Here is a 23,064-nt window from a genome sequence, read left to right as displayed (position 1 = left end):
CGTCCGGTATTTAGATTCCATCTTGGTGGGCACCACCGCGACCGTAAGAGGGGTCTCGAGGTTCCGAAGTAAGGTCTGAAGGAGGACCTTGTTTAACGGAAGGCGGGGGGATTCCCTCGGAGGGGCAGGAAGATCCTGCTCCTCCAAAAATTCTTTGGTATAGTGGGACCCCGCCAACAGGTCCACCCCCAGAGCCTTTGCCATGTCATGGACAAACTTTGAAAAAGAAGACGTCCGTGCGGGCGGAGAGGGTGTCCGAGACTTCTCCGCGGAGCCGAAGGGAGAGGCTTGGCGAGAATACCTCAATTCCATACCGGATCCCGATCCCCACGAGGCACGGTCCCGTGACCTCGAAGGGGTCGGGGACCGATCCCGCCTGAAAGACCCCCTGGGGGAACCCCCCGGGGTACGGGGTACGGAGGCCCTTCCCTTCCGCCCCGGCGAGGAGGCACGGGAACTCTCCCGGATCGGGGACTGCAAAAGATTTGGGTTGTCGAGTCGGAGTTCTTCGACTCGTAAAGCCTCGCCCTCGGGAGGCGTCGAGCGACCACGCCCATGAGGCGAGGCCCGAGATCGTTTAGCCTTCTTCAGGCGGTGTTTCGCCCGAGGCTTGCACGAGGGCGAGGAGCCCCGGGAAGACCTTGAAGACGAGGTCGAGGAAATCCGGCGCACCCGGCGCTGCTTGTCCCGGGACCGAACACTACCCTCAGGCTGTCTCATCGAGGTCGGGACCGAGGGGAGAGCCGAGGTCGAGGCCGAGGGCGCTTCGGCCGCTGAAGCCCCGGTGCCCGAGGCCGAGGTCGCCAACTGCGGGGCCCCCGAGACCGAAGCAGTCGAGGCCGAAGCCTGCTGCAGGGACTCAATGGCCCCGGACAGCTCCGAGGAAATTAACGCTCGGAGCAAGTCCTGGAATGCCGGGATCGTCAGACCCGGTGGCAACACCTGGCGATGCTCCTCAGAGGGCGACCTCGGTCTCGAGTATTCCCTCGGGGCTATCGCCTTAGACACCTTGGGCTGGGTAGAGGTCGACGTCCCCGCCGACGAAGAGCCCGAGGATGGCTTCTTAGACCCAGGAGCTGAGGAGAGAAGTGGAGACTTACCCGAGGCCTTGCCGGACGAGGGAACCTGCATCGAGGGCACCGAGGGCCGAGGCGAGGCAGGAGGTCCCGATGCCGAGGTCGAGGCCGAGGTAGAGGCCGGGGCCGAAGCCGAGGCCGAACTCGAGGCCTTCCCCGTCGGGACGTCGATGGAAAAAAGTTCCGCCATGCGGGCTTTTCGGCGTGTGAGAGCCCTTTTTTGAAAGATTCCACACTTCGGACAGGCGTCTGTCGGGTGTTGGGGCCCCAAGCACCTCAGGCAGCACCTGTGGGGGTCAGTGATCGACAAGAGCCGGTCACACTTACCGCACTTTTTGAAACCCGTTACGGGCCGGGACATAGGCCCAAAAATAGGCCGGGAACGAACGAGGTTCCCCGGCCGTGGCTACCGGGAGCCCCCGGAGCGACGAAAATGAAAAAGTGTTTTGTTTTTTGAAATCAAAGAAAAGAAGATAAAAGAGTACAAAAACGCAGCGACCGCGTCGAAAAAACGTCCACAGCCGCGGCGACAGAAGGCTATCACGAGCACAATTTATCCACAGGGCTTCTGGCTCCGCGGATGAAATTGAACTGAGGACCACGAGGTGGGGATGCGCCCTCTAGTGGGCAAGAAGGCTAGCACATGCGTGGTGCAGTGTGCAAACTTGAAACTTCTATCAAGTTTGCTTGAAAAGCTGTCCGCGCCGGGGCTCCATAGATGACGTCACCCATGTGTGAGAATATCATGCCTGCTTGTCCTGGGATAATCATATATTGGGAGATAGTGAGGAGCTTGAGATGATCATGGATATAAGAGTTCTGGAGTTCTGTTAAAAACTGGGAAGAGGGATCCTAGATGGCGATGGAGTGAGTCGCATCTGAAGTCGCTCCTGCACTTTACTGGCTACTTTCATTTCTATCAATATTTTTACTTCTTGCTATGCCCAAGCGCAGGGGCAAACAGAGGGGCATTCTTCCAGCCTCCTCTGCTACTTCGTTGTCGTGGCAGGCAGCAATAACAGCATACGCCGTTCTGGTTGGATTGGGCTTATCCGCTGACCGAGGTGGGCAGAGCTCGGTCTTGGAGGGCGAGGTGTTGCTCAGCCTGGAGTTCCTCCACGTCCCAGGAGGATGTTGGGGATGCCGTCACCAGTGCAGGAGGTGCTGGAGTTGATGTCTCCGTCGGCGTTGCAGATTTCACCCCTGACCCCGGATGCGGTTCACAGTTTATCAACTTCTTTACAGCCGACACCAGAGGACGGAGGAACTGAAACCTGCATTGAAGCAGGAAAGGAGAAGGTGGAACCCATTGGGGCAGTTCCTAGAATATCTATTCCTGCTCCTTTAACAAGACCTGAGGTGATCAACATGGAAGCGATTTGGAGTAGACTGGAATCTCTACATAAAGGTATGCTCTCAATTTGTTTCCTGAGTACAGAACACTAACATTCAATTTAAAACCTTTGAAGAGAAATGGACAATTTAGAAAAATCAATGGCAGAAGTGAAGGTCTCCATTAATTCACAATTGAAGGAAAAGTGCCTGTTTATTAGGAAAATGAAAAATTTGGAAAATGTCAATAGAAGTTTGAACCTTAAACTTTTAAATTTTCCAGTATCCAAATTTCAAACATCGAAAGACTTATTTCATTCCTTCTTAAAATTAGTATTGAAATTTCCTGAAAATAATAAGCCACCGTTACAAAAGCTATATTATTTTAATATTCCTAAAGAAGATAAAGGCAAAGGAACTGTACCAGGAGATTTGGATCTCACTGGTATGTTGTGAGCTTGTCCTATGCCTTAAGTAGACCTGAGGAGGGCCAGCTTGGTTTACCTGGACAGGTAGGTGTGATGAAATGAGCAAACATGAAATAATAAAAAAATTCAGCCATTACACTTTCTCACATTGCACCAGGATTTACTAGTTAGAAAAACCTGTTGATAGATAGGGCCTAATCCAAGAGCAGGTGAGAATGTGGTATTAGTAGCTATACATAAATATATGAATATTGAATAAGCTAGAATATAATAATCAGAAACACAAAAGTAAAAGACAGGAATCTAATTTAACATATTGATTTGATACATGTTTCATGTGCTTGAGGGTACAGGAAAGCAGGCTAAGACATTCTGTGATTGATAACCACCACAGCAAATTTACTCCAGATGGCAAAGCTTAAGTTTTATAAGGCTTCTTTGTTCTGAAGAGTGACCAGCCTGGACTGGGCCGGTCCTCAGGGAGTTATAGGCAGACAGGAGTTGGCCTCTGACTTGGTTGCTCACATTCCGAGAGGCCCTGAGTTTGCAGTGAGAAAGACAAATTGAATCCATATGTGTATCATTGTATGTATAGATCCAGAATTAAGTTTTAGTAAGTCAGTAAGTCATTAAAACTACACAATAGGAATCTACTTATGTAGCTATAGGTAACAAGTGTAGATTAGAATACATTTTATTTTGATTTCATATATTTGAAATCTGAAGAAAGTCTGATAAGGCTACATTTGGTGTTTGACCTCTGACCTTAAGCAACTTTTTTCTACTCTGTGAAACTCTGATGGGAGGGGGAGTTAACTGCTCCTTCCATCCTTCTCTGTTTAGTTTTAGTGAGACAAAGAGATGATTCTCTCAGTACAGAGATGGCACGCTGATTTTAACAGGAAAGGATTCAAAAGCTGAGTAGTCTTTGTGAGTACATTACAATATCTGTCTATGTATTTCTTCTTTTTATAAAATATGTAAGCTTAATGTAAGAATGTAACTTTTTAGGTATAAAAATGTAATTTTAGGAATGCTTTTGTGACACGTCCATATGAAGCTAGCCTTATATGGAAACAGTCAGATCTGTAGCGAAGGAATGTCATCATTTAGGATATATATGGATGTGTAACTGGTAAAACGTTGGAATTTGTTACGAGCGAGGCCAGCTTTTGGCTTCTGTAATAATTCTCATGATGCAATAACCTTATGATTATTCATATATGATAATGAATCAATAATAATTTTGATTTTATAAAAAAATTTGCATCATTTTCATTATTCATTTTTACAACCCTAGAGTAGCTACGAGTACGCTTGTGTGCAATTATCCTGCTCAGTTGGAAACATCTCAACAAGAAGAAATAGTCACTAGAGCAACCTTTCTGGTAAACCTTCGTTTTTCTCCAGGATAAGGAGGCAGTTCTTCGTCTATTCTATAAGACTGATAATGTGAATTTCATGGCTTCAAAATTTCAATATTTCCTGATGTTTTGAAATGGATGCAAGCCAGACGGAAGAAATTCCTGGCTTATCATCAGTTAACTTTGAGTATGGGAGCAACTTTTCAGTTACGTTTGCCTTGTAAATGCTGCGTTATCTATCAGAGTACTAGATATATATTTTATGACCCTGATCAGTTGAACTTTTTTCTTGAGGGTAAGGCAGCTGAAAGAACTTCAGAGGCCTCCATGGAGTCTCTCAACCAGGCAGTTAGTTAATTAAATCCAACTGCACTCTGTAATGTGATTTAGTTATGAACCATTCCTGAAAACCAACTTCCCTTGGAGATGATGGATTCTTTCGCCTCAGTTTGTGGACTTTGAATTAGTCATTAATGTCGATTTATTTTATAATTTGTTCTTTGGTTTCTTATTTCAATTGTTTATTTCCACTAAATTGTTGTTTAACAATTTGTAAAAAATATATATATATATAAAACAAAACTGGGAAGAGGTGAGAGACAATCAACTAGAATATCATTTTATATGTAAATTTATGTTTACAATATGATGGGATTTGTTATTTGATATTCTGCTTGGACCAAGCACTGTTAGCTGAAACACAGCCCATGCTGAGTCAATAAAGATTAAGTCCCAATTTGTTGAGCTCCTGATGCTTTCTGTTTCATATTCATTTGGTGTACTTTGACCCTCTCTGTGTTGTCTGATTAATGTTCAACAAGTACACAGACATACTGTCTAGCCTACCTACCGCTGGAGACAGAACTGGGGAAGGGAGTGTGGCAGAATGCAAGTTTTACCTCTTTCAAAATTATATAAAATGGTGATGGGATTAATAGTTCAAAACATTGAGCCAGTTCTATGCTGTTTTAGTTTCTGTTTAATATAAGATATACATTCTGTAATGTTCAAATTTTTGAATATTTTTGTATTTGACTTAAGATAATTTTTCAAAATGTTATCGAGAAGTAGGTTGAGAACCAACAAAGCATAGATTCAAATCCTGCATCTCCAACTGATGTTCCTTTCAATCTTAGGCAAATCACTTCATCCTCCATTCCCTCAAGTACAACATCTCCCTCCGCAAGAACTCTTGGCAAAAACCTAAAACCTGTATCTAGGTATGCAACTTGCCTTCAGTTTGTATTTGGAAAAATCAAGTAATTAAGTCTAAGAATCCAATATCAGAAAACTTTGTTACACTAAAACTTTCACACACATAAAATATCAACATGTATTCACAATGCACAGACCGTTTGGAACACCAACCTGTCCTATCTACATTCAAGCAAATGTTGAACATGTCTCTCTATTCTCTTTCTTGTTCACCTTCTGTTATAGCTAAGAACTATTTCTAACTAACTGTTTTGAATAAAATATCTCCTGCCTTTTGGGTGCAAAGTTGGATGAGAGAGAATGAGAATACTAGATGGTGGTGTACGTGAGCTGCTTGTTGGGGGTACGCAGTAGCACTGCCTGATTCAATTAAATGGATAAATTTCCTCCCCCAGTCAATGGCAGGCAGCATGGGAATTGCTGCCGATACCGCAACGAGATTCAATGATGATTTGCTCCCCAACCCCTACCCCCGATTTGATGCTGATTCGGCTTGCCTCCGACTCCAACCTAAAGTAGCAGCGGTAAACAGGCTGCTCCTGGCCTGCCTGCTGGAGCCTTCTCTCTGCTGCATCACTGATGACATCACTGATGATGTGGCAGAGGGACACCCTAGCGGGCAGGCCAGGAACAGGCTGTTTACAACTTCTACTTTAGGCTGGAGTCGGAGGTGAGATGAATCATGTGGGGTGGGGGAGCAAATTATCATTGAATCTTGTCACAGTATCAGCAGCAATTCCCATAAGCTGGCTGACGCTGACTCAGAAGTCTCTCCGTGGCAGAGGAGAGACTTCCGGATTAGAGGTAGGTAGCACGTGAGAGTCACTGCTGATACCGTGACCTGAAGAAGCAAGCCTTGGAGTACAGGGAAGAAGAGGAAGGATATCTGATGGGACATGGGGAGGAACGAGGTAAGAGGAATAAAACCTGGTGGCAAAGGGAGAGGGGAGGGTACAAAGAAGACAGGAGAGTTGAAGGAGACATGCATGGTGAGGGGAGAAGAAATCGCAAATAATGGAGGAGAGGAAGGGAAGATGGTGCATGGAGGGGGATAGAGAGATCTGACTCGGCACAAGGAAGAGAGAGAGAGAGAGAGAGAGGTGTTGGGCATGGGGGCAGATGAGAGGGAGAAAGAGATACACAGGAGGTGGAAGAGGAGAAGGAGAGAGATGTTGGATCCAGGAGCAGAATGAAGTGATGGAGAGATGCACAGAATTCTGCCAGGAGTAAAGAAAGAGGTAGAAAGGGGTGAAAGGGAGAAATGTTGGATATGGTGGTGGAGAGGGACTAGAGGGACAGATTGAAGGGGCTGCAAGGGGAGGAATGTTGGACATAGTGATGGAGGGAAAGGTGTGGCATGGTGCTGGAGAGAGGTGATAGAAGAAGAAATGGGCATGGGGGCTGGTGGGCAGTGGTGAAAAATGCAGCACATGATCCAGGGGATGAGAGAGGAAGAAATGTTGGACTCATGGAAGGGAATGAGGTCCAGAGGAGAGGAAGCGTGCAGGAGGCAGAAATAAAAAAAGAAATATTGGATACACAGTCAGAAGGAAGCGCAACCAGAGACTCATGAAATCACCAGACAACAAAGGTAGCAAAATGATTTTATTTTCAATTTAGTGATCAAAATGTTTCTGTTTTGAGAATTTATATCTGCTGTCTATATTCTGCACTATATTTTTCTGTTTTTCTGTAGTTGTTACTGAGGTGACATTGCATATTTTAAAGTCATCTGCCTTGACCTCTTTGGGGGAAAAAACCCCCAAACGTAAATTAAAATTATGATTTTCTCTGCGTACAGTAAGCTTTGTGGTTTTTTTTAATTTTAAGATTATATTGTGCGTATATGAAAAATGGATGGAAGAAATTGCATTATAATTAGTACTATTATTATGGGGTGGGGTCTAGGGCGGTTTGGGCGAGTCTGGGGCGGAGCCTGGGCAGAGCTTAGGCAGGAGTACTCAGTTGATATTTGTTAGACTTAGGGGGTTCTTGGCTTGAAGAAATTGAAAAACTCTGCAGTAGATAATAGTGAGAGACAGAGGGCTGATGTTGGATGGCAGGGGGAGAGAGCAGACACAGAGAGGACCTGCTACTGGGAATGAGGAAAGATAGGGACACAGAAATAGGAGATGGATGATGGACATGGAGAGAGAATAAATATCAAATGGATAGGAGACCATGGTAAGAGAGTTAAGACAGAGTAAAACACAAACAAGATACTGGGACCAACATAATTAGAAAAATAAAATAACCAGACAACAAAGGTAGAAAAAGTAATTTAATTTTCTGTTTCCTTACTCAAAGTAGTAAAATTTTGGTGAAATGAAATCTTCCAAGTTCCACAGATCTCAATGCACAAAACTTACTTTTAACTATAGAAGATAAAATACAGATTGCTCACCTTTGCCTCCTTGATTCATAGAGCCTGTATCTCGGCCACATTGTCCTTTATTGTTTACGCCAAAGGTCCAAACTTCACCATTCTTCATTAGAGTACATGTATGAGCTTTGCCCATAGCAACCTGAGTCACCAAGTGTCCTTTCAAATCTGTTACCAAACCTGTACGGTAAATTATTTTATATGAGAAACAACCCTCTTCAATTTTTAAGTTTTTTTACAATATAAAATACCCCACATAATTTTATTGGAGAATCATTGTAATTAACATGAAGGAAAGATTAGGTGCTTGCCCAAATATTCCTCTTTCTAACAGAAGGCATACGAGTCTTGAACCAGTGGGTTATTCACCTCTAATCGCAAGTTGTGAAGAAGGCATCATTCACATTCTTTTTGGCTCCATCTCCTATTTTAACACAAGGCAACAAAAATTTTTTTTCGGAATCAACTAACACCACATCACATTTTTCTAAATCAGTTTTTCATGCTGGTTTCAGATCTGTTATTAGTTTTTTTCAATCATATAAACTTTTTAAGCTATGACTAATGTTTATAGCGTTTTAGCATATAGGGTTTTAAGAATTGCAGCAACAACTTAAAGAAATGTTGCAGTATCTTCGGTCCAAAGTCAAATAAGCATACAGAATAGCATAATTATACTGGACTGTGTCACTTAGCAACCAATATTTCTTCAAAAATGCTTAGAGTATTTTATTTTTGTGAGTTGTGTCTGGATTGTCACAGCACAATATCCAGCAGTAGTCGGCGATCATGCTCATTCCAGAAACCTTGGTAGCAACACTCTATTAACTGAATGTCCTGGTGAAACGTTCTCCTTGCTCATCACTCACCATACCAAGATTTTCCAAAAAAAGGTCAAGATGTGAGTGCAGAAAGTGTATTTTTAATGACATGCGACAGCCAAGTTTCTGATATGAGTCAAGGAGATTCTGAACTCCTTCCTTGTATGAAGGAGACTTATGGTTGCCCAGAAAGTTTTCCACTAACCACTTGAATGCCTTCCAAGCTTCAAGCTCAGCTGCTGAGAGTGATTAATTAAAATCTTCATCCTGCATAATGGACTTATCTGTGAGCCTATAAATATCCCTTCCTTCAGTTTTGCAGTGCTGATTTTTGGAAATTTCTTAATAAGATATTGAAAACCTGGCGAGTTTGCTTTATTTATGGCCTTTATCAGGTTCTTCATCAACCCCAGCTTGATATGAAGAGGTGGAAGAAATATTTTATGAAGATGCACCAATAGCATAAATTTCACACTGCTTGTCCCTGGGTTATAGCTATCCCTCAGCTGCCGGACACACTTGACATAATTTTCAGCTGTAGATCTGCTATCCCACAAGTACAGGAAACAGCAGCATTTAGTGAATCCTCCTTGCATTCCCATTAGCATGCTATTGACCTTCAGATCACCACAGATGTTCCGCTGGTGTGTTTTATAACTGATTGCTTCTAGTAAATTCTTCATATTCTCATAAGACTCCTTTAGATGAACAGAATGGGCAATTGGTATACTTGGTTTGGAATTTCCATTGTGCAGTAATACTGCCTTCAAGCTTCTCTGTGAAGAATCAATGAAGAGATGCCATTCATCTGGACAATGCACTTGTGACAAACTGTTGAAGAGCCCGTTGATGTCATGACAAAAACACAATGATCCATGATCCATTTACATTGAAGAATGTTGTTAAGTTATGATTCCTTTTTCTGTAATGAGTTATATTAGCATCTTTTGCAAGCAAGTGATTTTGCTTAAGCCTTGAAGCAAGAAGTTACTACTACTATTACTATTATTTATTATTTCAAAAGGGCTGAAAGGCATACACAGCACTGTACATTTTAACATACAATAGACAGTCCCTGTTCAGAAGACCTTACAATCTAATTTAGACAGGACATTTCAGGGTTGGGGAGATTATGGTAGAGGAAATGATACAGTGGATATATATCTCACAGGCAGATGAAGGAGGAAGAAGTCCTCCATTTTGTCCTTCCTTCCTCAGCCTGACTTTGCAGCACAGCAGCACCGATCGGGTCAGACTCTGCCCACTCCAGCTCACTCTTCAGCCCAATTTTGCAGTACAGCGACACCAATCGTTCCAGCTCATCAGCAGCTCTCCTTGATGATCTAGCTCCAGAATCATCAGTCAATCAGACAAATGGTTCGACAACGAACTACTCCTACTCAAAAGACAATGCAGACGACTTGAAAGAAATTGGAGAAAAGTAACCAAGAACACACAAAAACAACATGGAGGAAACTAAATCAACAATACAAGCAAAAACTAAAAGAGAAAGACATACTACACCAACCAAATAGGCATAGAAGCTCAAGACACAAAAAAACTTTTCCAACTACTAAAGGAACTCACTGACACCAAACCCTACCTGGCCAATGACGACACTCCACCCCCTTCAGCTGCCCTTCCAGCCAAATTCTTTAGAAACAAAATTACAACAGCCAGGACCACCTTCACAGGAACCCCAAACCACCTTGATAAGATCACAATGCCCCCCCCACAGAAAAAGAATCCTTGGCAGCAGACAGGACCTGGTCCGACTTCTCCACAATACAATGGTCCAACCTAAACAGTCTCTATAAAAAAATACAGCCACGCAGCTTGTGACCTCAACCATTGCCCTCCATACTTATTAAAAGCCTCCAGCCCAAAATTCCTTACTCTTCTCATACAATGGATACAATCCCTGCTCACAGATGGCCTCTTCCCACAAGACTTCAGTGAAATCATCATCACCCCAATCATAAAAGATCAAAAGGATCAGCAGATCTACCATACAACTACAGACCCATAGCCTCAATACCATTATATGTCAAGCTAATAGAAGGCCTCATAGCTAAACACCTCACCAACTACCTTAAAACCACAACTTACTCCACTCTACACAATCTGGTTTCAGAACAAACCACAGCACAGAGACACTGCTAGGTTCCCTCCTGGACAAAGCCAGAAACACCTCAGCACAGGCAAAAAAAAAAAATGCTGGTTATACAACTAGATCTCACCGCAGCATTTGACCTGCTGAAACCATTACATCCTACCACAAATACTAGAAACTATAGGAATCACAGGAAAGGTACACGCATGGTTTCAAAGATTCCTACAATTCAGGACCTACAGAGTAAAGACAAACAAAGAAAAATCAGAACCATGGTACAACCCCTGTGGAGTACCCCAAGGGTCGTCATTATCCCCAACACTCTTCAATCGCTATATTGCATCCCTCGGCACCTGCCTAGAAAAATTAGGCTTAACTTCTTATAGCTATGCAGATGACATCGCCATCCTCCTTCCTTTTGATCAACCAGAACCCACCATGACAGACACACTACATAGAACACAAGAAGCAGTGGCAACATAGATGAAAAAACACAAACTAAAGCTGAACCCAGACAAAACAAAATTTATACTCCTCGAAAAAAAAAAAACCCCAAAACCCCAACCATAACAAACTTAGTAATCAACTCAATCACATACCCCATTCAACCCACCCTAAAACTACTAGGAGTGATGATAGACAAATGCTGTACCAAGCAACCACAAATCAACAAAACAATCCAGAAATCATTTGACAGAAAACAATTCCAGCTCATGGTCCAATCCCTAATCCTAGGACTTCTAGACTACAGCAACATCCTCTATCTTCCCTGCCCCACAGTCATGAAAAAACAACTACAAACAGAACAAACACAGCTCTCAGATTGATCTTTTTGCTGAATAAATACAACCACATCACCGCTGCATACCTCGACTCACACTGGCTCCCAATACAAGCAAGAATTCTATTCAAATTTTACTATCTACTATTCAAAGCCCAGCCTACTTGAACAACCGCCTTATCCGAACTACCACAACCAAAGGAGAAACCAGACCCCATTCAATCACCCCCCAATAAAAGGCATCAAATGTAAAAAAAAATGTACGACGGCCTATTGGCCATGCAGGCAGCGAAACTAGACCATCAACTTTCCAATCTACTGATCACAACACCAGACTACAAAACTTTCAGAAGAGAAATAAAAACCCTGCTATTCAAGAAATCTATCAAGACAAACTAACACCACAGGAAGCATTTCAATCTCCCCCAGTTTCCACAACCTTCTAACTAAATTATCTATCTTGTAATGACCCTGAAACAATATCCAGATCTCCCCCAAAGTAACCTGCTCTATTTTGTAACTCTCCTGGAAATGTCCAGACAACCCGCTCTACTTTGTAACTCTCCTGGAAATGTCCAGGCAACCCGCTCTACTTTGTAACTCTCCTGGAAATGTCCAGGCAACCCGCTCTACTTTGTAACTCTCCTGAAAATGTCCAGTTAACCTCTTTTGTAATCCACCTTGAATCACAAGGTTTCAAGTTTCAAGCTTATTTAAAAATTTTACAAACCGCCTAAATCGGCCTTCTAGGCGGTAATGGCGGAATAAAAATCGAGGGAGTAAACAGGCAGATAGACAAGGGTGACACGGTCAACATCGTATATCTGGATTTTCAGAAGACGTTCGACAAGGTTCTGCATGAACGACTACTTTGAAAAATTGTGAGTCATGGAATCGAGGGTGAAATACTCATGTGGATTAAAAACTGGTTGGTAGATTGGAAACAAAGTGGTAAATGGACAATACTCGGACTAGAAAAGCGTCACAAGTGGAGTGCTGCAGGGTTCGGTGCTTGGACCCGTGCTCTTCAACATATTTGTAAATGACCTGGAAATTGGTACGATGAGTGAGGTGATTAAATTTACAGACGATACTAAGTTATTCAGAGTAGTGAAGATGCAGAAGGACTGCGAAGACCTGCAACGTGATATAAGCACGCTCGAGAAATGGGCCGCGACATGGCAAATGTGGTTTAACGTGGATAAGTGTAAAGTGATGCATGTCAGTAACAAAAATCTTGTACACAAATACAGGATGTCTGGTGCAGTACTTGGAGAGACCTCCCCAGGAAAGAGACTTGGGAGTACTGGTCGACAAGTCAATGAAGCCATCCGTGCAATTTGCGGCAGTGGCGAAAAGGGCAAACAGAATGCTAGGAATGATTAAGGAGGACATCACAAACAGATCGGAGAAGGTTATCAGGCTGCTGTACCAAGACATGGTATGCCCTCACCTGGAATACTGCATCCAGCTGTACATGAAGGACACAGTATTACTCGAAAGGGTCCAGAGAAGAGCAACTAAAATGGTTAAGGGGCTGGAGGAGTTGCCATACAGTGAGAGATTAGAGAAACTGGGTCTCTTCTCCCTTGACAAGAAGAGACTGAGAGGGGACATGATCATGATCAAAACATTCAAGATAATGAAGGGAATAGACTTAGTAGATGAAGACAGGTTGTCCACCCTCTCCAAGGTAGAGAGAATAAGAGGGCACTCTCTAAAGTTAAAAGGGGATAAATTCCATACAAACGTAAGGAAGTTCTTCTTCACCCAGAGAGTGGTAGAAAACTGGAATGCTCTTCCGGAGGCTGTTATAGGGGAAAACACCCTCCAGGGATTCAAGACAAGTTAGACAAGTTCCTGCTGAACCAGAATGTACACAGGTAAGGCTAGTCTCAGTTAGGGCACTGGTCTTTGATATAAGGGCCGCCGCTTGAGCGGACTGCTGGGCATGATGGACCACTGGTCTGACCCAGAAGCGGCAATTTTTATGTTCTTAAATGTTAAGAGTTGAAAACAGATTCAAAAAAGTGGGCTTTTAGCTTGGATTTGAATGCTGCTAGGGATGACGTATTGATTCATGCAGCCTGTTCTATGCATACAGTGCTGCAAGTTCTGCTTTTTCTTTTGAAAGATTTAGATCACAAATAAGATCACTGAGCTCAGCTTGTGTAAAGGTCTCTGGTTCTGAATCTTCACATCAGATCAGATAATTTTGGATTGTGACCAGCTGCTGCATCATCATCATCATGTCCCACAGAAGCAAGTCCAGGCCTAATAGTATAATCCAGAGTAGGATATATAATTTTGTGCTTAGTTTTAGCTGAGAATCCACTTGTGTTCACAAGGCAAAAATAGCAATCTTTAATATGGTCTCGCAGTTCCCTCCATATTATTGGGAATGCAAATGACATCCTGTCTTTCATCGATTGAGCCAGTCACGATGTCCATTCGAAAAACTGGTACAGATGATATGTGGAGCCCAAGACTTATCCTGGTCAGCCAATGGACAGCCAAAATATAATTTGTATACCTTCTTCAGATCTACAGTAATTGGGCAACGTTGTGCTTTCGTCGTGAATGAACCATAGATGTAACAGAAACTATCTGGATGATTAGTACAATGTCTTGGCATGATAAAGACTGATATTAATCACCGTAAATAATGCCTGTAACATAAAAAAACGACAACTGTCGTTGACCCTCCTTAAACGTTTATCCTATAAATGCATGATATATCGCCCAATTAACATTTATAATTATATATAATGAGCCTCATCACAAAAATGTGACATGCTAGTGAAAAACTAAACACAGATTTGAAATCAGCATGAAAAATACTACAAAACCCACCCAAAATTAACTCTGATGAAAATGATGTGTTGACCTGTGTAATCAGTGGACTGTGCTGCAGTTCCTCTATATGTACCAAAGCACTGCGAGAGAAGAAATAAAAAGGAGGGGCAAAGGGACCTCCCCAACAAAGCCAAATCTGTTCTGCATTTGAATGAATACAATTAAAGAACCCAATAATAATAGAACATCAAACAACATGGACCTGAACAAGCTACCAAACTGAATGCAACTTACATAGTTCTCACATTCAACACTTTGAAATAGCGAGAAATCTCCTCACTCTTCAAACCTGTCTGACAGGAAAGAGATAAGTATCTGGAAAAGACAGCAAGCAGGCTAATTGAAATCTGACTGAGCGGGCCTTCAAGACTCATATGCCTGAGTGGAGTACAACAGGTACAAGTGGATTGATTTTTCACTCCATCAAAAATTACAAAGACTAGGTGAATTAGAGCAGTGTTGATTCCCATGTAGATGGAATTGCAGTAGTCCAGTTGTGATAGAATCATTAGTTGTATGATTAAGGCAAAGTGGTGTTGTGAGAATAGCTGCCTGCTGTCCCTGGATAACATCTGTTACAGTTAATAACTGTGCTTTATCCCAGGACAAGCAGGCAGGTATTCTTACATATGGGTGACCTCCAAACTAACCAGAATGGGATGGTGGGAGTGTTGGCAATTTAGGAGAATAAATTTTGTAATACTGTTTGGCCAAACTGTCCATCCCGTCTGGAGAAAGTATCCAGACAATAGTGAGAAGTGAAGATATGAACCGAGAACCAAGTAGCAGCTCTACAAATTTCCTCAATAGGTGTAGATCTGAGGAAAGCTACTGAAGCTGCCATTGCTCTGACTTTATGAGCTGTGACTTTACTGTGAATGGGTAATCCAGCCTGGGCATAGCAGAAAGATACACAAGCCGCCATCCAGTTGGAGATGGTACGCTTAGAAATAGAATGGCCCCACTTATTTGGATCGAAAGAAACAAAAAATTGAGGAGCAGTTCTGTGTGGTTTGGTGCGTTCCAAGTAGAAGGCCAAAGCACATTTACAGTCCAGAGTATGAAGAGCTGATTCTCCAGGGTGAGAATGAGACTTTGGAAAAAACACTGGAAGTACGATGGATTGGTTGAGATGAAATTCTGAGACCACTTTGGTAGGAATTTTGTCATGATGGAACACCGTGAAAGGTGGGTCAGTAACTAAAGCTTGCAGCTCACTGACTCGTCAAGCAGAAATGATGGCAATGAGAAACACCACTTTCCAAGTGAGATAGTTCAGATGAGCCTTATCAATTGGTTCGAATGGAGATTTCATGAGTTGAGTAAGGACAATATTGAGGTCCCAAACCACAGGAGGCGGTTTGAGAGGAGGTTTGACATTGAAAAGTCCTTTCATGAATCTGGAAACCACCAAATGAGCAGAGAGGGGTTTCCCTTCAATAGGCTGATGGAAAGCCGGAATTACACTGAGATAGACTCGTATAAACTTGAGGCCAGAATTGGATAAGTGCAAAAGATAGTCCAAAACAGAAGATAAGGAGGAATGCTGAGGCTCCTTATGATGAGAAAAACACCATGTAGAAAATCTAGTCCATTTTTGGTGATAGCATTGTCTAGTTGTAAGCTTTCTAGAAGCTTCTAAAACGTCTCTTACAGACTGAGAAAACTGAAGAGGGGTTATGTTGAGAGGTACCAGGCTATCAGGTGTAGAGACTGCAGATTGGGATGAAGCAGAGATCCTTGACTCTGTGTAAGCAGAGAAGGAAAAACTGGTAGAAGGTTTGGCTCCCTGCTGCTGAGTTGAAGTAGATGGGAGTACCAGGGTTGTCTCGGCCACCGAGGAGCAATTAGAATCATGGTGGCATGATCATTCTTCAATTTGACCAGAGTCTTGAGAATGAGAGGGAATGGAGGAAATGCGTAGAGGAAAAGATTCGTCCATTCCAGAAGAAAAGCATCTGCCTCGGGGCGGTTAGGAGAGTATATCCTGGAGTAGAACTGAGGCAGTTTGTAGTTGTGGGGAGCTGCAAAGAGGTCTATCTGTGGCGTTCCCCACTGTGAAAAAATGTGACGAAGAGGCGAGGAATGGAGAGTCCATTCGTGAGGTTGCAGTAGACAACTCAAGTTGTCCGCCAAGCAATTTTTTGCCCCTTGAATGTAGACAGCTTTGAGGAAGGTGTTGTGGCGGATTGCCCAGTCTCAAACCTCCAGAGCTTCTTGACAAAGGGAGGCAGACCCTGTCCCTCCTTGTTTGTTGACATAATACATGGCGACTTGGTTGTCCGTCCGAACGAGAACTACTGTGTCGTGAAGGAGATGTTGAAAAGCATGGAGAGCTTTGAGGATTGCTCTGAGTTCCAACTGATTGATATGACACTGACGATCCGTACTGGTCCAGAGGTCTTGAGAATGGAGACCATCAAGATGAGCGCCCCAAGCGTAGGTCGAAGAGTCTGTCATGAGGACTTTCTGATGAGGGGACGTTTGAAAAAGCAAGCCTCTGTAAAGATTGGAAGAGAGCATCCACCCAACAGAGAGACTTCTTCAAGGAAGGAGTGACTAAAATATGTCGAGAAGGAGGGTCGCAAACTTGCGTCCATTGAGATGCCAGGGTCCACTGAGGAATTCTGAGGTGAAGTCTGGCAAAAGGAGTCACGTGTACTGTGGAGGCCATGTGACCCAGAAGCACCATCATGTGTCTCGCTGAGATGGCAGAGCGGGAAGATACTGTGTGACAGAGTTGAAGAAGAGCTTCCAGACGTTGTTGTGGAAGGAATGCTCTAAGTTGGACAGTGTCCAGAACAGCTCCAATGAATTGTAGATTCTGAGAGGGCTGAAGTTGAGATTTGGGAAAGTTGATTTCGAATCCTAAACTTTGTAGGAACCAGGTAGTCCGTTGGGTCGCTACAATAACCCCTTGAGATGTGGAATCTTTGATGAGCCAGTCGTCGAGGCAGGGAAATACCTGAAGACCATGATTCCTTAGAGCTGCTGCTACCACTACCAGGCACTTGGTGAACACTCTGGGAGATGAGGCCAGGCCGAAGGGTAGTACTCTGTATTGATAGTGCAGATTCCCCACCCGAAATCTGAGGTATTGACGGGAGGCCGGATGAATGGGGATATGAGTATAGGTCTCCTTGAGATCCAGAGAGCATAACCAGTCGTTCTGCTTGAGAAGGGGATAAAGGGATGCCAGGGACAACATTCAAAACTTTTCTTTGACTAGGAATTTGTTGAGAGCCCTGAGATCCAGAATGGGTCGCAGATTGCCCGTCTTCTTCGGAACAAGAAAGTAACGGGAGTAAAACCCCCTGTTCTGCTGTTCCAAGGGAACTGGTTCGATGGCATGGAGATGAAGCAGAGGTTGAGCTTCCTGAAGAAGAAGGGCGGTCTGGGATAGATTGGAAGGATACTCTCTTGGAGGAAGCTCTGGTGGAACCTGAGTGAAATGAAGAGAGTATCCTTCCCCGATGATGGTAAGTACCCAGAGGTCGGATGTAATTATTGTCCATCGATTGTAAAAATGATGGAGACGACCTTCTATAGGGGAAAAAGGAGTCAGAGACAGAACGGTGGAGGTTATGCTCTGTTGTACACAGTCAAAAAGTCTGAAAAGCCTTAGGTGCAGCAGAAGGTTGGGGTTTCTGTTGCTTCTGAGGTTGTTGTTTTTTCAGAGGAGGGCGAGTATAAGGAGCCGGCTTTGGAGCAAAATGCCTTTGATAGATAAGAGCAGGGTGTGCAGGCTTGGCAGGAGTTGGCTTTGATTTAGGTCTGACTATAGAAGCAAATGATTTTTCATGGTCAGATAATTCAAAGTAAGTGATGAAATAAAAATTATAATTGAGGACTTTAGAGGACATCATAGCATTCTGGTTGATGCGCCGTCCAAATTTGTCCATAGTTTTCCCCTCCCTTCCAGGAGGAACTGTGGCATAGACCTTGGAAGGGTGGGATATCTTCAAGGAGGATTCAACAAGCAGGAATTGATGAGATAACTGTAAGTTGTCAAACCCTTTGCGATGCTAGTCTGTCATGAGAAGAACAATGCCTGGAAGGATGCCTCGATTATGGCCTCGAATGTCGGTGAGAACTGTGTCTGGAACCAGATCTCGAGGATCGAGAAGATTTTGCCTCGGAGACGTAGGCAGCCGATGCCAATGTATGAATAGGACTAGAGGCTGTAGATCGAAGCTCCAGAGGCTTGGTGGAGGAACCTCGTTGCACTGTCAAAGACTCTGCTCCTTGTTTAGAGTGTGAGGATTCTCGTCAAGGAACTCGCAAAGAATCTGCTCCTTGCTTTTCGTGCTTGAATGGCAGACCAGACACTCGCAGACTCTGCTCCCTGCAAAGAGTGTGTAAGTTCAGACTGGGGCAAAGGAAGTGGCTCGACCTCATGGGAGTCTGCTGAATGCCCAGGCTGGATAAGAGGAATCAGTTTAGGTCCCATGTTAGTAAGGAACTGAATAAACTGCTTCTCTAACATGGTCTGGAAAGAAGCCGGCAAGGATGGATCCGCGTCTGAAACCGGACCACCTGTTTTGGCTGGAGATTCCTTTGAGGTAGTGTGAGTGTGTTTTGACATAGGAGTCTTGGACACTTTAATCACCACCGGCGGAACCGACTGCTGAGCTATCTGACCTGAGGAAACAGGGGAAGATACAACAGGTGACGTCGAAGCAAGAGCCGCTGCAAACGACGAAGGTCTGATGAGGCTCGAGGTGGAAGCAGTAGGCGCAGAAGGAGCCTCGATGGAAGTCGAGGCCGAAGACACCTTCGAAGTCGAGGGATCAGTAGGAGACTCAACCAGAATGCAACGACGCTTGAAAGCATGAGGCTGAAGTGTTTGGCAACACAGGCACAACCTAGGATGATGTTTTGGCCCAAGGCACTTGAGGCAGCGTCCATGAGGGTCCGTAAGAGAGATCGCGCGCTGACACTTGCTACACCTCTTAAAGCCTTTAGCAGGTCGGGACATAGATAGAAAAATAGCCGCTGCAAAGTCGAAGCCCTCGGGCTGCGGCCGAACGGCCTGTCCCAGAAAACAAACGGAAGAAAAAAAAAAATTATTATTTTTTTTTTTAACTAAACTAAAATAAAAGAAAATAAAATAAAATAAAACAGCGATTCGTGAAGAAAAAAACAAAACACAAACCGCGGTTGAGAGAAGGTACAAAGAGAACGAAGTTAAACGCAGAGAGTCAAAGACGGACTTCTCGGCTCCATGGAAAACTGAGAACTGAGGAGATGCGCCCTGTGCTGGGCAGGAAGCCACTCGCGCATGCGCGGTGCGGGCGACTCGAAACTTCAAGTTTCTTCAAGCAAGTCTGCTTGTGAGGCGTCCACATCCGGACTCCGTCGATGACGTCACCCATATGTGAGAATACTGCCTGCTTGTCCTGGGATAATATATGTTATGTATCTAAGGCACTATTAGAAAGGTTAGAATTTTTAAGCAAGGTTTATGTTACAAATCTGAGGAGAACTGCTGCATACAAAATTGTACTCAAGGTTGGTGTCTAAATGGCATAAAAATGTATTTTATCCAGCAGTGTTATTCCTATCTTTCTCATGAAGAGTGTGTCAATAAGAATATATTTATCTTCAATACCATCCCTTTCCCAACATACCAGTTCTATGTGTTATTTATATGAAAAAGTCTTAACCCTCACTTACTTGAATTGTCTGAATATATGGCATCTTTTCCAAACATGTAGAGTTCCCCATCTTTTGTTATGACTGAACTACTTCCATTGTTGCAAGCTGTGTGCACTACTATTTTGCCTTCCATTTTGATCATCTTTTTGGGTTTAAAAGGTTTGGACTGACGCCTACTTTTTGCTGTGAACCATAAAAAAAAGTCAAGTCAGCAGTTTAACTACACAGAAGAGAGAAGTTTTTCTGGCTAAGTTTCAAGAATTAGGTTTCCCTTTAAATATTATGCCACTCACACACTATAAGAACAGATGTTTTTGCATAATATCTAAATCTTACTAGATCATATTCTGGCAAAAGCTTTACTTTCTCACCAGTATTATAAACTGATCACCAAAACCTACTTGATTCTCCATCCTCGCCTTTACTGGCAGAACCAGTAAAAAACACACTTCCATCCTCTGCAACTAGCAGACCATGAGAACCATCATGTCCAACAGAGAACTGGATAATCTTTGGAGATTTTGTTATAGGCAACTCAACCCATTTTCCTGGTGAAGGGCCACCTTGTTTGATTCCTAGGCTTTGGTATTTGCCCGTATAATAAATCTATTGAAACATAAGAAAAAGAAGTCTTTATTTTTCATCCTAAATTTATCAAAAATCACAACTTTAAGCATTTCATATAATATTTCTATGAATTTGTTTAAATGATTATCAAAAACAGTGTTGTCACAGAATGAAAACTACAGGGATCACTTATAGAATGTACTTGTATAGTGAACTAAGGCCACCATAAGGATTCCAAGCTATATACCTGTACAGTGTTGTTTAAAATACTATGTCAAAGTACTTACATAAAATTACAGGTACACTTCTCCCTCAGTATTCTCAGGGATTAGGGGCAGAGCTGGCCTGCGAATATTGAAAATTTGCGAATAACTTTTGGGCCGGCTCTGACCCACCCCCGCTTCCCTCCCACCTTCCCCCCAGCATCCCGGATCTTACCTGGTGGTCTAGTGGTCTTTTGGGACAGGAGCGATCTTGCTACGCTCCTGCCCTGTGCAGATCACTCATACAAAATGGCTGCTGTGAGTTCTCGTAGTCTCTCGAGACTACGACGGGAACTCACGGCAGCCATTATTAAGGGCAATAATCTAGTGCTTAGAATATTGGACTATGAGTTCCAAATGCTGGAACACTGACTATTAGAGCAAAGTTGCTTACCTGTAATAGATGTTCTCCGTAGACAGAAGGGGAATGCAGCCATACTTTTTGGTGAAGTCCTCTGACTGTGCCCGTGGGCCAAGGGGATGGAGAGCAGGCAAGTGTGGCTGTCTACGGAGAACACCTGTTACAGGTAAGCAACTTTGCTTTCTCCGGAGACAAGCAGGGGATATGCGGGCACACTTCTTGGTGAGTCCCAAGTTTAACGAAGGATAAGGTGGTGGAAAAATAACTCGCAGTGCAAATAGGTTTTGTAATACTGATTTACCAAAACAAACCTCTTGTGCTAAGCTCTGATCCAGGCAACAGTGCTTTGTAAAAGTATACACTGAGAAGCAAGTTGCAGCCTTGCAAATATCTTGAATGGGAATGGATTTGAAATTCGTGATTGAAGAAGCTGTAGCTCATACTTTATGAGCTCCAATTGAACCAGTAGGTTGTAGGTTTGCTCTTGTGTAGCAAAAATTGATGCACTGTGCTATCCAAGAGGAATGAGCTCTTTTTGATGCCGGTTTTCCTTGGGTAGCTGGATTGTAGGAAATGTCTTGCATGTAGGAAACAAAAACCCGAAGTACAGCTATACGATGGGAGGGCTGGTAATGGGTGAAAGTACCCAAGAAAAGGACTTGGGGGTAATAGTGGACAAGACAATGAAGCCTTCGGCACAGTGCACAGCGGCCTCTAAGAAGGCGAACAGGATGCTAGGTATTATCAAGAAAGGTATTACAACCAGAACAAAAGAAGTTATCCTGCCGTTGTATTGGGCGATGGTGCGCCCACACCTGGAGTACTGCGTCCAATATTGGTCGCTATACCTTAAGAAGGATATGGCGATACTCAAGAGGGTTCAGAAAAGAGCGACACGATTAATAAAAGGTATGAATGAAAATCAAGCAAGAGCAAAGAATTTAAGATTGGTAAATTTTCCATCGACCCATTTTATTATCTCCTGAGATACTTCTGAGGAGGTATCTTAAGGAGGTACTCAGGGTAACCAATTCGGATACTATGATGTTTTCTAACTTTTATCTAGTGCTTGAAGTTCACTAACTCTTCTGGCTGAAGTTAAAGCTGTGAGAAAAACTATTTTCTAAGTAAGGAAAGAAAGCGAAGTAGAATCCAAAGGCTCAAATGGGTTCTGCCTTAAGATATTTAAAAACCAAATTCAGTCACATGCTTTTTTTATATATAAACTTTATTGATTTTCAAATATTGACAGTGCAATACATTTGTAACTGAACATATAACAACTCAGGAAAAGCACTTTGAACTTACAAATATTCAAAAACAATCATCCCCCCCCTTTTATTGATCAAAAATACCAATGTATATAATATTCCAATAACCAATAATCTAGTTTTAATTAAAATAGTAGTGCATTCCCACCCTGGTATGACCTGCATGTGATGACCACAAGCATGTTAGTGGCAATAGACAGAAGTTGCACAACCAGTGCTGTGAAGAGACGGTAAATGTAGAGAACTTAGGTATATTGAAGTAGTTGAATGTTCTGGAATGGCAATGGCTGCCTTCACTGAAATCTACATATGCCACCTCAGTCGCCTGTAATGCACCAGTTGACACTATATATTATTTGTTGAAGTAGTGGATATTACTTAAGGTGGAAGAAAAAAAAAAAAGAGAGAGTGTTTTGTAGTAGATAAAACCATCTACCCTATCTGCATATTTGGAGCTTTGACTGTCTAGATATGAAGACTGAGAAACCTCTCTCACTAATGTGAGCTCTCAACATATATTGTATGTTTTGGGCAGAACAAGTGCGGGTTGTACTACTAGGTACAAACATAGTCAT

The 23,064-nt window shown here is 43.2% G+C and overlaps 1 protein-coding gene across 9 annotated transcripts in view; it reads right to left on the bottom strand.

Annotated features, from left to right (window-relative positions):
• The window catches only part of MYCBP2 (MYC binding protein 2), a 977,923-nt gene that overhangs the window by 772,141 nt on the left and 182,718 nt on the right, over positions 1-23,064 (bottom strand). For all 9 annotated transcript variants that reach the window (XM_033949399.1, XM_033949405.1, XM_033949401.1 and 6 more), the window contains exons 12-14: positions 20,429-20,633; positions 20,046-20,210; positions 7,820-7,978 (exon numbers count right to left, since the gene is read on the bottom strand). In XM_033949399.1, the coding sequence (XP_033805290.1) occupies positions 7,820-7,978; positions 20,046-20,210; positions 20,429-20,633 (529 nt within the window). The remainder of the gene's footprint in view (positions 1-7,819; positions 7,979-20,045; positions 20,211-20,428; positions 20,634-23,064) is intronic.

This window comes from Geotrypetes seraphini, chromosome 6, assembly GCF_902459505.1.
Source record: "Geotrypetes seraphini chromosome 6, aGeoSer1.1, whole genome shotgun sequence".
Lineage (NCBI taxonomy): Eukaryota > Metazoa > Chordata > Amphibia > Gymnophiona > Dermophiidae > Geotrypetes > Geotrypetes seraphini.
Note: the sequence above shows the minus strand (reverse complement) of the source record. Positions and strands in the feature narration are given on the sequence as shown.